Source organism: Thamnophis sirtalis, unplaced genomic scaffold (genome assembly GCF_051295495.1).
Source record: "Thamnophis sirtalis isolate CommonGarterSnake01/CBP01778 unplaced genomic scaffold, rThaSir2_p1.2 scaffold_5, whole genome shotgun sequence".
In the NCBI taxonomy this organism is placed as follows: domain Eukaryota; kingdom Metazoa; phylum Chordata; class Lepidosauria; order Squamata; family Natricidae; genus Thamnophis; species Thamnophis sirtalis.
This window is the reverse complement of record NW_028261385.1, coordinates 100,193,497-100,206,263: the sequence shown is the minus strand read 5'-3', so window position 1 is coordinate 100,206,263 and position 12,767 is coordinate 100,193,497. Positions and strand designations below refer to the sequence as shown.

Sequence of the window (12,767 nt, the reverse complement as noted above, 5' to 3'; positions counted from 1 at the left end):
CTATGGGAGTAAAATTGACAGAACATGGTTCTAACGAGGTTTATAAGAGATTGCTTTTAAAGAAAGGGATTATTCCTTATAATGGAGCCTAAGAAAAAACGTAGAATCTGACGAAGGTATCAGATACAGGATAAGAGATATATGCCTACAGTAGCTGCTTCTAAAACAGCATTAAGTGAATAGTTGAGGAAGCTACATTTTATACAATTCTTAAGTATGCAAGACCTTTAGAACTAAAAAAAAGTTACTTTTGGGATAGTTGATTAAAGTTATTGGCCAAGCAGTTAGCGTTATTCACAAAAGATGTGAACTGTTATTACATCATAGATAGCTTAAGCTATTATAGCTTATTAAGCTTGCTTTTCCGATTCTTTGAAGATCATCTGAGCCATTTCCAGAGTTAGAAATAAACTTTGTAGAATTAATCTTGATCTAAAAGTAGCCTGTATCCTATCAGATATCTTCTGATCTAGGCTTTAATTTCAGGAATTTTATAGTACTGAGCTATGATAAAATAATGAAGATGTGATGTTTCTCAAATTAATAGCTGGATAAATAAGAAAGATACTTAATGGAAACTTGATACATAATTTTCATTTGAATCTTTGATATTTAGCTTGAAGTCAGATCTGTTTTTCAACATTTAGACAAAGAACAGAATGCACAGAACTAATTGTTTTAATAAAAAGGCAACAGAGAAAACCATATTTTTCACACCAGCAGGAAATAGAAAAGTGCTAAATTTCAACATTGTTTTTATTTTTATACATGTAACATAGGTAGATGTAAAAGTATCTTCCTTTCCCAATTAAAAAAGTGATGCAGGAGCTATGCTGAGCTAAATAACAAATATTAAGATCAATATTCAATTAAAGACAGTTTTGATTTTAAAGTAATGTTCTTGGGACACTTGAATATTTTATTTTTCACTGGTACGTATTAAATTATGAATATATAGTTGAGCCAACACTTCTTTCAGCATGACAATGATCCCAAACCACCGCCCAGGCAATGAAGGAGTGGCTTCGTAAGAAGCATTTCAAGGTCCTGGAGTGGCCTAGCCAGTCTCCAGATCTCAACCCCCATAGAAAACCTTTGGAGGGAGTTGAAAGTCTGTGTTGCCCAGTGACAGCCCCAAAACATCACTGCTCTAGAGGAGATCTGCATGGAGGAATGGGCCAACATACCAGCAACAGTGTGTGCCAACTTTGTGAAGACTTACAGAAAACATTTGACCTCTGTCATTGCCAACAAAGGATATATAATGAAGTATTGCGATGAACTTCTGATATTGACCAAATACTTATTTTCCACCATAATTTGCAAAAAAAATTCTTTCCAAATGAGACAATGTGATTGTCTGGATTTGTTTTCTCATTTTGTCTCTCATAGTTGAGGTCTACCTATGATGTCAATTACAGGCCTCTCATCTTTTTAAGTGGGAGAACTTGCACAATTGGTGGCTGACTAAATACTTTTTTGCCCCACTGTATGTCCTCCCAAAGATGATTGGAAGATCATTGCTCAGAGATCCGCCCCAATAAAAAAACCTGAAGTCTCACCAGAGGTAAACTGAAGCTACAACAGCCTACCTGCACTATATAATTTAATGCTGAACTTGGATGTTCCTTCATGGTTTAGAAAGCAAGTGACCACAGCAGTGACCATTTCTTTTCCATTCCATCTAATATTAAACTATTGTATTATTTTAGTATGCAAAAAAATAAAGAACTTGTCTTTTCCAAAAGCATTGAATATTTAAGACAGTTGAACATTATTTGGAGAAGAAACTGGCTTGATGAACCTCCTACCAATTTACTAAGTGGATTAGGTGTTCAAGGAGGCATGAAAAGTCAAATCTGGTTCTATAAGTCCATTCTTGTGTATCCCTTGCCTAAATATACCAAATCCTGAGCTTAACTACACGCAACTCATTCAGGTAAGAAATGGGCATGATCACAAACAATTTTGGTGGTAGCTTCAATGCAACAAATAATTGCCGGGAGAAGGGTGAGTAAAATGTATACTTCTTCCTCAAAATCACTCTTCAGGGGTGCACATGCAGATGTTTAATATTAGCAATCTGTTCCAGTTTGAAAGCTGTAGGTGACGTGGGAATAGGATTTTCCAGTCATTCATTTTTTTCTTCAGACCATTATTGTTTTTATCCCACTTGCCTAATTGAACAAAGCTGACAGCAAAAACACAACCTCATGTGTTTTCTAATTTCATACAGAACAGAGTTGAGATTTAGCACTCCTAAGAAAATTACTGAAAACTTAAGATGTGTATTTTGCAAAGCTTCCATCAAAGTAGCAGCACTTTCAGGATGAAAATGGACTCTCCATTTAAATTTAACCCTCTGCTACAGTATTTATATTAATTACTCAATTCTCTCAGTAAGCTTGCATTGTTTGCAACTCCCTCCCATAGTTCAATTCAGTCAAGGTCTGTAAAATTCCCTTGTTTTATAATTCCAGGAAGATAATGAAAATGAAAAGTTTACTGAAAGTTTACTCAATACTCAGAAGGTTTTTTGGCTTGGGGCAGAATTTTAATCAATTTAAAGTATACTACACAATAAATTTTAAAATGGGATATGTAGGGAAAAGTAAATATCCCTTTGGAACTAGAACAGGGGTGTCAAACTCATGTCATCATGGTGTCATGTGACACATGACTTTTCCCCCCTTTGCTAAACTGGCCATGGACCTGGCCAGCATGCGACACATCCAGCTTGCAGGCCACGAGTTTTACAGCCCGGGACTAGAAGAATATGTATAACATTAGAGCCAGCAACAAGAACCAAAAGTACGTGTTGAATTTGGAGGAAGAGCTCAAACTTTCATGTAGAAATCTATCCTTTGTTTCGCATGAATAACTTTTCACACCCTGTATTTTCAAAACTCATCATTTACACTAATTCATTATAAATGTTCAGGCAGTGGCTGTTCTCCATAGTGGGGGAAGTAGCATCCAGACTGGGTTGACCTCAACCGCTTATTGATTGGACTGAGTCTGATAAGACTGTTAAGCCACGCCCCTGTTGCTAGGCAGACCCAGCTTCGACTCAATCCTTCAATGAGGACGGATGTGTCATAGTAATTCTCAGAGATATTTGGAATTCATATATATACATCAATAATTGACTGGAAGTTGTGGATAGTGAGTAGTGCTGGGCTAAACTGTTGAATCCACATCCGGGGTGGTGGCAGACTTGCCCTTAGCCCCTCAGGGGTGGCAAACAGCTCTCTTTGGCCCTCACAGCCTAACTGTCACTTGACAGGGCTTCTGCCATGGGCCAAATTCAAACGGTTCTGCTCCATACTGTTTTCCTTGGCTGGTACTTGTGACTGAACATGGAGCTCTAACTCAGTAAGGAAAGCAACTATTCAGATATCTTGCCTTGTTCTGGTGCAGGAGCGCTCCGCCGCTCCTCACAGAGTTGAGCGGTGACTGCGGCTGTCAAAATGGCTGCGGAGCACTGGTGTGGCTGATTTACAAGGCGCTGAGTGAAGCGGAGGCTGCTTTAATGAAATTGACTGTTGGAGCCAGGCTGAGGCAGCTTCGCCCAGGAAGACAAGCGAGAGGCTAAATTGAGTGAGGCGGCATGCAGCTGAGCTCAAAGCAGCTATGCTGCTTCAAATCACTTGTTTGGTGTGCGTGCTGCAGCTGGAGTGGATTTAGGCGTGAATCGCCATTTGGGGGCAATTTCAAGCCACAAATGAAAATGGCAGCCGCCAGCAGCATCGCAGACACTGAGAGGAGCCAGGTCCTTACTACTGCAGCCACCACCCCACTGGAGTCTCCAGAGGCCCCCGAATCTGGATCTGGGCCCCTGCCAGATGTTTCCCCAAGGGGAGGGGGCCCTCAGCAAAACAAAGCATATTTGCAAATCTACACAAGGCAAGAAAGCCTCCAAGTCCAGCTTCAACTTCGAGCGCCAAAAGGATAGGGCACTTGAATGAATTTATTAAAAGGCCAGCAGTAAAAAGGTTTCCTCTGTCCCGGACTCTGATAAAAGGCCTTCCCTGGGGCAACAGTTCAGGCTCCCTTCCCCTGGGGGAGGGGCAGAGGGGGAAACTCCACTCAACCTCAGAATCCCCAGATACATTTGGGCTTTGGGGATCGGTTCAAGGATAGCAGTCCCCCTTGCGCACCACACCAGCTGGGCCTCGCCCTGTCCTTGAGTTAGTGGAGCCGGTGATTCCATCCACATCAGCAGGGTTTCGTCCTGAGCAGATGTACCCCATGTGCATGCCCAATTTTCAGGACATTATTGACAATGCCATTCAACAAGGCATAGCAGCTGGGCTGCAGCAAAAACAGGACCATTCTCACAGGGGCAGCTCCCCTTAGACCACCAGGGATAGTGGACATTCCTGCAGAGGATCTTCCTGTGTCTGCTGCTCAGTCACAGGAAGATCAGGAATCAGGATCTGAGGAAGGTGAAATTAGACAGAAAAACCTATCCGAGGATGACGGCATGGCCCCCACCAAACCTGCCTTTTCTGGCCTGTTCCAACCATCTCTATTCAAATTCCTTTTATTTAAAGCAAAGGCCTCAGCCAAATTTGGCAACAAACCATCTGACACAAGTGTTCAACCCCAGGGGATATCAGCGGAAACCATTTTTGCTGAACAAGCCATTGAAGCTGAGACAGTACCCACTCGAAAGATTTTTGTTGACTTGGTTAAGAGACAATGGGCATCTCCCACTTCGGGCCCAATGCCTAACTCACAGGGCCTTACCCTTTGGGTTATCATCAGCCCCTTGGGTTTTTACGAATGTATTGGCGGCACTGGCAGCATACCTCAGACAGGTACCAATACAGCTCCAGTGCTATTTGCATGACATATTATTACAGTCATCCTCTGCTACCGCGGCCCTTAGAGACTTGGAAGTCACCATGTCGACCCTTCAGGCCCATGGCTTTTCTATTAATCTGGCCAAGAGCCACCTGCAACCTACTATTAGGTTAATTCACCTAGGGGCTTTGATAGACACAGTGTCAGGTAGTTTTCCTGTCACCTGAGAGACAGCAGAACCTCAGGGAGTTGGCTTCCAAGATCACCAGGGAGAGACAGTGTCCCTAACTACGTTATCCAAGCTTCTGGGTACCATGGACATTGTTCCCTGGGTGCGCCTGCATACCAGAGACCTTCAATGGTTTCTTTTACCATTTCAGCGAAGGCACATGACCTGCTCCCAGGCCAGGGTCACCTTACCAGCAGAAGTATCCCATTCCCTAATATGGTGGAGGTCCCCAGCTATCATCAAAGGGGAATACTTCAGGACTCGACCGACTGATGGTCACAACGGACGCCAGTCTATTTGGCTGGGGGGCTCATTTCATGGCACAGAGACAATGGAGTCAGGCGGAGCTAATTCACAACATCAACTGGTTGGAACTCAGAGCAGTCCGCCTAGCTCTATGGCAGTTTTGCCACTCTTGTCAGTGCCAGACATATACTTATTCTCACAGACAACATAGCCACCAGGGCTCATATAAACAGACAGGGAGGGACCAGGTCAAAGTCCCTCATGCTGAGGCCAAGAGACTGCGGCTTTGGGCCAAGAGGAACTTACTATTAATTACCGTGGAGCATATAGCTGGGGTGGCGAATGTACGGGCCAATTGGCTCAGCCAGACCATGGTGGACAATGTGGAGTGACAGCTTCACCCATCTATCTTTCAGGCAATTGTGGACCTTTTCCAGCAGCCCATTGGTTGATCTATTTGCCACCCCACTCAATGCTCAGCTCCCTCGGTTTTACTCCCGGTTCCCTTCAATGAATGCGGGAGTGGACACCCTCTGCTGCAGTTGGCCTCGGGGACTCCTTCCCCATTGCCCCTGATTCTGAGGGTCATACAGAAGATCATAGGGGAGGGGGTGGAGGTTGTGTTGATTGCTCATTGGCCCCGGAGACCTTGATTCGCTGACCTTCAATCGCTTTCAGTGGACAGACCCTGGAGGATCCCTCGGACATGATCTCCCTCAGCCAGGGGTTGGTGGAGCATCTAGACCCTCAGTGGCTCCAGTTGACCGCCTGGCGCTTGAGCAGAGCATCCCAAGGGAGAACAATAATTCCTCCAGGGTCATACAGATTATCCAAGCAGCCATCCATGGAGCGGATCTACAATTCGACCTGCCGTTCATTCTGCTCCTGGTGTGCCGGTAAGAACCTTGATCCCGTACGGGCTACAATTCCACAGGTCTTGGACTTTCTCCAGGCGGGACTGGATAAGGGATTTGCTCCTAATACCATTAGGAGACAAGTATCAGCGATATCTTCGGTGTTGGTTTGCAGCAAGTCGCAGTCATTAACGCAGCATCCCACTGTGAAATGATTTCTTAAAGGGGCGTCTAATCTTTAACTGCCCATGGTACATAGGTACCCTTCTTGGGATTTGCACATGGTGCTGGATGCTCTTACAAGGTACCACTTTTGAGCTGTTACAGAAAGTGTCTCTCAGGTTTCTAACCTTGGTGGCCTTTTTGGTGGCCATCAGCTCTGCAAGGAGGATATCTGAACTGCAGGCACTGTCAACCAGGGACCATCTGTGTATATTTCATCGTGACAAGAGTGGTTTTATGGCTGGACCCCTCCTTCATACACAAGGTATGCTCCTGTTTTCACTGAACCCACGAACTGGTTCTGCCTAATTTCTGTCCAGACCCGTCACAGCTTAGAAAGGAAATGGCACATCTTGGACATGAGAACATGACAAGAGGACATTGCCAACTAGAAAATCAGAGGCACTGTTCGTCTCTTTCTAGCCGGTTTCATTAGGGAAAAAGGTTACATACACCACCATTGGCAGATGATTGTGAGCCTGCATTGCCTCAGCGTATCAGTCACAGGGGGCTCAGGCTCTAGGGAGGATCACCGCCCATTCCACCTGAAGTGTGGCCACTTTGGCCACCTGGGCGACTCAAGCCTCTTTGTTGGAGATCTGTAGGGCAGCTACGTGGGCATCTCCTTCTCCCTTTATAAAAAAAATACAAATTGGACTCTTTTGCGTCGGCGGAAGCCCCTACTAGAAAAGGGGCTTCTAATGGACCATGCATAGACCCTCCCAGGGGACATCTCCAGCTTTGGTAGATCCCAGTCTGGATGCTACTTCCCCCACTATGGAGAAAGGGCGTTAGTCCTTACCTGATATGTCTGTTCTCATAGTGGGAAGTAGCATCCAGCGCCTCCCATAGAGTTCTGATCTTGGTAGAGTGTTACATGGGTATTAACCTACTTGTTACCAGACATCATTAAAGAATCGAATTTATATCAAAGACTTTGACAACCTACCTGGAGAAGATGACACATCGAGTCTGATGGAAGTCCTTCGTCAAAAGCTGGGTCTGCCTAGCGACAGGGGTATGGCTTAACAGTCTTATTAGACTAAGTCCAATCAATGAGTGGATGAGGTCAACCTAGTCTGGATGCTACTTCCCCATTATGAGAATAGGCATATCAGGTGAGGACCAACACTGTTTTTCCTTACATTATTAGACTAAGGAGTCATAAAATCCTAGCAAAAACTCATTTGTCAAATACCTCTAATTTCTTTTTCCTTGAGTTATATCCAGTTGTGTCTGTCAGTTGAGGAACAGAATTCACTAGTATGACAGATTTTCTGCTGCACAAATTCCAAATTTGATCCAGAGGACTAAGATTTCTTTAGTGCTGATTTGAGAATTTGAAGCACAGAATCACAAAAGAACAAGAAGATACCTTCTTGTTTAACCAGAAATCTAGATAACCCAAAGCATTTAAAGGAGGATTATTTTCCAAATCCCAGTTTACCCTCTAATAAACAAGTTAGAAGTAGTAAACTTTTAAATAGTTCTAATCAAGTATCTTTAATTGTTTAGATCCCAAAGTGTTCAAATATAAGAATCAGATGCACTTATACATACTACAAATGAAAGCAGTTACTCTGGTAGATATAGATTCCTAAAGCAATTCTGTTATTGCTGCTATCCTATCATGCTGTTTTTGTTTTAAAACATGCCTTTAAAATAGGAGGAGGGGGACCCACATTGGAGGCAAAAGCCTCCAAATTCAAACATAAATGGTTCCCAAGTACTACAACCTTGCACTATTTTCTATGATAACCGCATAAAGAACTGAAAGTTGCCTTAAGCACACTATGAGGTTCGGAATTTCTAGTTTCCAAAATCTCTAATATATGATCCACTATATTCACTTTCTATATATCTGGGTTTTGTAAGCACAAATCAAATGCCCGTAAAACCACAGTATGTTTTTTTTTTAAGTAGGACTTGGTGAGCATAGTGAGGCTAACAAAAACATGTCTGACAGATTTCTGAAAGCCAGATTAAATATGGATTTGATTCAAAAAGCCAATGTTTTCTCAAGCCCCAAGCTAACCAGATCTATCTCTTCAGCCAGATATCTAGCAAACTGGATCCATTAATGAAAGCATAATGACTTGTGCAACTGACACTTTAATTCCAAAACATGAAAGACTGACTGAAAACCAAAGAACATGAAAACAAGGTGGTAGGAATCACAATTCAGAGGAGGTATATAAAATATTACTACTGAGAACTGAGACAAAGCATACATTTTATACTCTTTTCCATCCTAGCAACATTATATGTCTCCAAACCTTTGCCTTTTATGGGGTTTCCAGCTGCAGTAACTACTGGCCAACATAATTGTCAGTTATGATGATTCTGTACTTCAGTATTTCTGAAGGGCATTTCTGAAAGAAAAGCACTTTGAAACTGAACATGTATCCTAAGAAGATTGTATTCTAATTAATGAACTCATTGATCGTCACATTATAATGTGGTATTTTACCATGAGATGTTTCCAATTTCTCTCACACAGAGATCAGACCTGCCCATCTCTGCAGAGATGGAAATGATTACATATATCTGTCAGGGATAGTTCTTCTTTGCTTAACAAAGGTTACAAAAATTACCACCTACTGAGAAAAAGTTTGAAAATACATTAGGAAGAAGTACGTTCAGTTTTCTTTTTTACAATCTGTAGCTCCCAAGAAGTGTTTAATTTCATTTTGTCTACAAGAGAGTCCTCTTCTGAGCTGTGTTTCTAGTGATATTCCAGCATATAAAAATAGAAATTAAATAAAGGAAGGGTGGATGGGAACAATTTTTATGGTGAGATTTCCATAAAACCATATGAAACAACGAAAAACCCCAACATCAATAGGAAATATTTTTCCTGTTACAAACTTCATAAGGATTTCTATTTATTCCCGGTGTTTAGTATATCCTGCGTGTTGTATAATCCAGAACCATGCTAGCGGCTCCAAGCAGTGCAGGATCACTCAGGTCTGAGACAACCACATTCACTGTTTGGACAGAAAATAACGCTCGCTGACGGATCACATCTCTGACAACATTGACATAATGACTTGCCAAGACACCAGAAAGTATAACCAGGGAAGGACTTATGGTGTGCAGAACATTAACAATTCCAAGGCCCAGGGCTGTTCCTGCTGTGAGGGGGGAAAAAAAGAAAATGTCAGTTAGGGAGGACATAAGAACAGGAGTTATATAAGAAAGAGACTCTTTCCGATAGAAGAGAATATTTGCAGCTCAAGGTTGAACTGTGGGGTCCTTGATGTTCTCTGAGCCTGGTGCTTTTCTTGCAGATGTTTCGTTACCAAACTAGGCGACAGCTTCAGTGCTAGAACATCTTTTCATTACCTACTTTGGTAATGAAATGTCTGCAAGAAGCTCCTTATTATATGCTAGTCTTTCCATCTGAGTTCTTGCAAGATATTGGAACCAAAGCACCCATCTTGCTTTTGCCAATGCTGGCAAGGAATTCTTGGAAATGTACTAATCCCAACATGCTGGTATATGGCTACATTTTTTTTTCTCACCATCTTCTCTGAACAGAATGTGCAGAACTCTTATTGGTAAGAGAACCATAAATTAGCAGCTGCCTCTTTCACACCACTTTCAACTGTCCCAAATAAAGCAATTATCTACATTATGTGACTACATTCTGAGTCACATAACAACTAATTGTGATAAAAACAATTTATTATGGAATATACTCCAAAACATTACAGACGTTTTGTATCTTTACAAATTCATTGACTATTTTTGAGAACTACTAACAATTTTAAAAAGTAAAATACAGTATGCTTAGATTAAAGGAAAAAAATAGAGAAAAAGTCCTAGAACCCCTGTGGAATTTCAAAGTATGATTTCACTAATAAAAAGTTGTTTTATGACAGTCAGATATATGCCAGTACAATCCAAATTCCTGTTTTCCATTGTCTGTTAAACCATCAAATCTGGACACTAGAGATAAGACATACATGGGTGAGGGTGTAACTGAAACTTTCAGAGAGGCCTGAAGAAAAGGAAAAGTATAGGTTTGAGTAGTAATGACCACAGTGGTCATAATGGTGTGGGGCGGGGTTGGTGCCTTGCAGTCAGTTTTGCCTCCCAAGAAATCCCTGCAATTTTTCTGGCAACATTTTCAGAAGTGGCCTGTGGCAAGTATCTTCCTAAGGTTGTGAGAGGGATTGGCCTGAATTTATCAGCCAGCTTTGTGTTTAAGGCAGGGCTATAATTCATGGCTCCCAACTCCTATCACAATGCCAATAATCCTTATATTAGTTGTTCTCAGTAATATTAATAATGCTCTAACTTTTTTTTAAAAAAGTGTTTCCATTTATTCTGTGGATTAGATTATAGAACTGTTGCTTTAGGCACAAATATAATTTTCTTAAAATTGGATTGAGTCTATTTTCACAGGAAAAGACGGAAGAAGAAGAAAGAAGCTATCAAACATGGTTTCTACTATATTCAGATTACATAATCAGGTTTCAGTAAAATCTCTTTTAAGTTTTCAAGGATTATGATTCTATGCTAGCAAGTATGCTTCAAAATTTAAATGAGGCCTTGTCCTCCAAAGAAACGGAAATTAAGACTACTCTCCATTCATAAAAAGGCTCCCTTTTCTATTCTACTGATAAGACTTCTTCCATTAACAGGAGAATACTAGCTGAATACTCGCCAAGCAGCTTGGTTTTATGGTATTGAGATGCTCTAAGTTGTAGAGGCAATGTGGTCATCTTGTTCCACCAAAGAAGCAACATGTTTTGCCTTAATAAAATACTTGATATTGTTACTCCAAAGCCTCAAGTGTCACCCCAAACTTCTGGAAAAAGTTTTGTTCATCTGTTAAACAAATGCAACTAACTAGAACAAGCTAGAACAAGCTTTAGAAACAAGTGAAGCAATACAAAGTAATCAATTTAGTTTCAAATGTAGAAGTGCAAGCAGCAATGTTCCCTCTAATTTTCTTTCAGTGTGTGCGGAAAAGTATAGTGTTCGTGCGGCACATTTTCATGCCTGAGCACCTGAATTTTTTTTAGCCATAATTGCCATCAGAGCAGATGTTGGGGAGGGGGGCAAGGAGGAAAAGGGTCCCCTCCCTCTCCCTCAGACCCCCAGGAAGGAAGGGAGGGAAGGGAGGGGGAGGAAAAGGAAAGGAAATGGGAAACAAGAAAAGGAAAGGAAAAAGGAAAGGAAATAGAAAAGAAGGAAAGGAAAAAGGAAAGGAGAAAGGAAAGGAAAAGAGAAAGGAAAAAGGAAAGGAAATGGGAAAGAAGAAAGGAAATGGAAAAGAAGGAAAGGAGAAAGGAAAGGAAATGGAAAAGAAGGAAAGAAAAAGAGAAAGGAAAAGAAAGGAAAAGGAAAGGAAGTTAGAAGGACAGAAAGGGAAAGGAAAGAGTTGAATAGATTGGTACTACTAAAAAAGCGAAGGGATCGTAGAAAAACTGCTGAGCCCAGAATGGGGCTTCAGACGAGGCAATGCCTGAGAAACCCCCGATGTGCAGAGAAACGCAGGCTACAACCAGCGAATCCCATTTTCCCAGGAACTGACGAAGCCCCAGAGGACCAATGGGAATTCTCCCTTCTGCAGCGTCATCTGTCTCCGGGCAGAGTCTTCCTAGATTTCACCAATCACCAGGTGGAGGAGAGAGTTCGGTGCAGAGAGAGAAGGGAGGGAGGGGGGATATTTTTAGTCACATTTAAAGACATTAAAAAACACTGCGCTGCAGTTTTAAACTTGTGCGCGGTGTTTTTTGTTACCTGCATGGCCACGCAGGCGCGCAGCTTAGAGGGAACATTGGCAAGGAGGGCTACAAAGAACCACTTTCACAGGGTGATTCTGGTGGACTGCTAGCATAGTAAATAACCTATCAAAGCTTTGCACAATTGTATTTAAGGTGATTCTCTGCACTTCTAACTATATTTTTTTCACTTCTATCCCTCCTTATCTTGCCTGGTCTATTTTTTTCCTCTCTTTGCATTTCCAAAGGAAAGTTAAAATGATTAGCGGGAGAACAAGGTGGCCTATTTTTGGTATTGTTTTATAACAGAAGCAAACAAGGATGATTCTACAGCAATATATACCACTAGCCAATATTCCAACAAAGATTTCAGTCTTAGGCTTGTATTTTTACCTGTTCTAACAATATTGTCAGCTTTTGAATTTCCTAGTTTAGCTGCCTGAATAAGATGTGCAGCAGTTATTGTATCTTCTTTTTTCATAGACATATCTCCAATCAATAATGAATCCTCTGTTTGGAGAGAAAAAATGGAAGAAAGCAGAATTAGTAATTAAGAGGCAAAACAGAGAATGCTGATTATTACATTTTACCAATCATTTAAAAAATCACAAAGAATCTAATCTAGCTATGTCATACAAAATTAGCTTTTTCTGTATCTGGAAGTTTTATCTC

At 41.5% G+C, this 12,767-nt stretch overlaps 1 protein-coding gene across 7 annotated transcripts in view; it reads right to left on the bottom strand.

Moving 5' to 3' along the window:
* Window positions 1-7,844: 7,844 nt before the first annotated feature.
* GNE (glucosamine (UDP-N-acetyl)-2-epimerase/N-acetylmannosamine kinase) overlaps window positions 7,845-12,767 on the bottom strand; it is a 47,310-nt gene continuing 42,387 nt past the window's right edge. For all 7 annotated transcript variants that reach the window (XM_014075769.2, XM_014075777.2, XM_087716285.1 and 4 more), the window contains 2 exons: window positions 12,489-12,605; window positions 7,845-9,494 (listed from right to left, as the gene is read on the bottom strand). In XM_014075769.2, coding sequence (XP_013931244.2) covers window positions 9,259-9,494; window positions 12,489-12,605 — 353 coding nt within the window. In that variant the 3' untranslated portion in view covers window positions 7,845-9,258. The remainder of the gene's footprint in view (window positions 9,495-12,488; window positions 12,606-12,767) is intronic.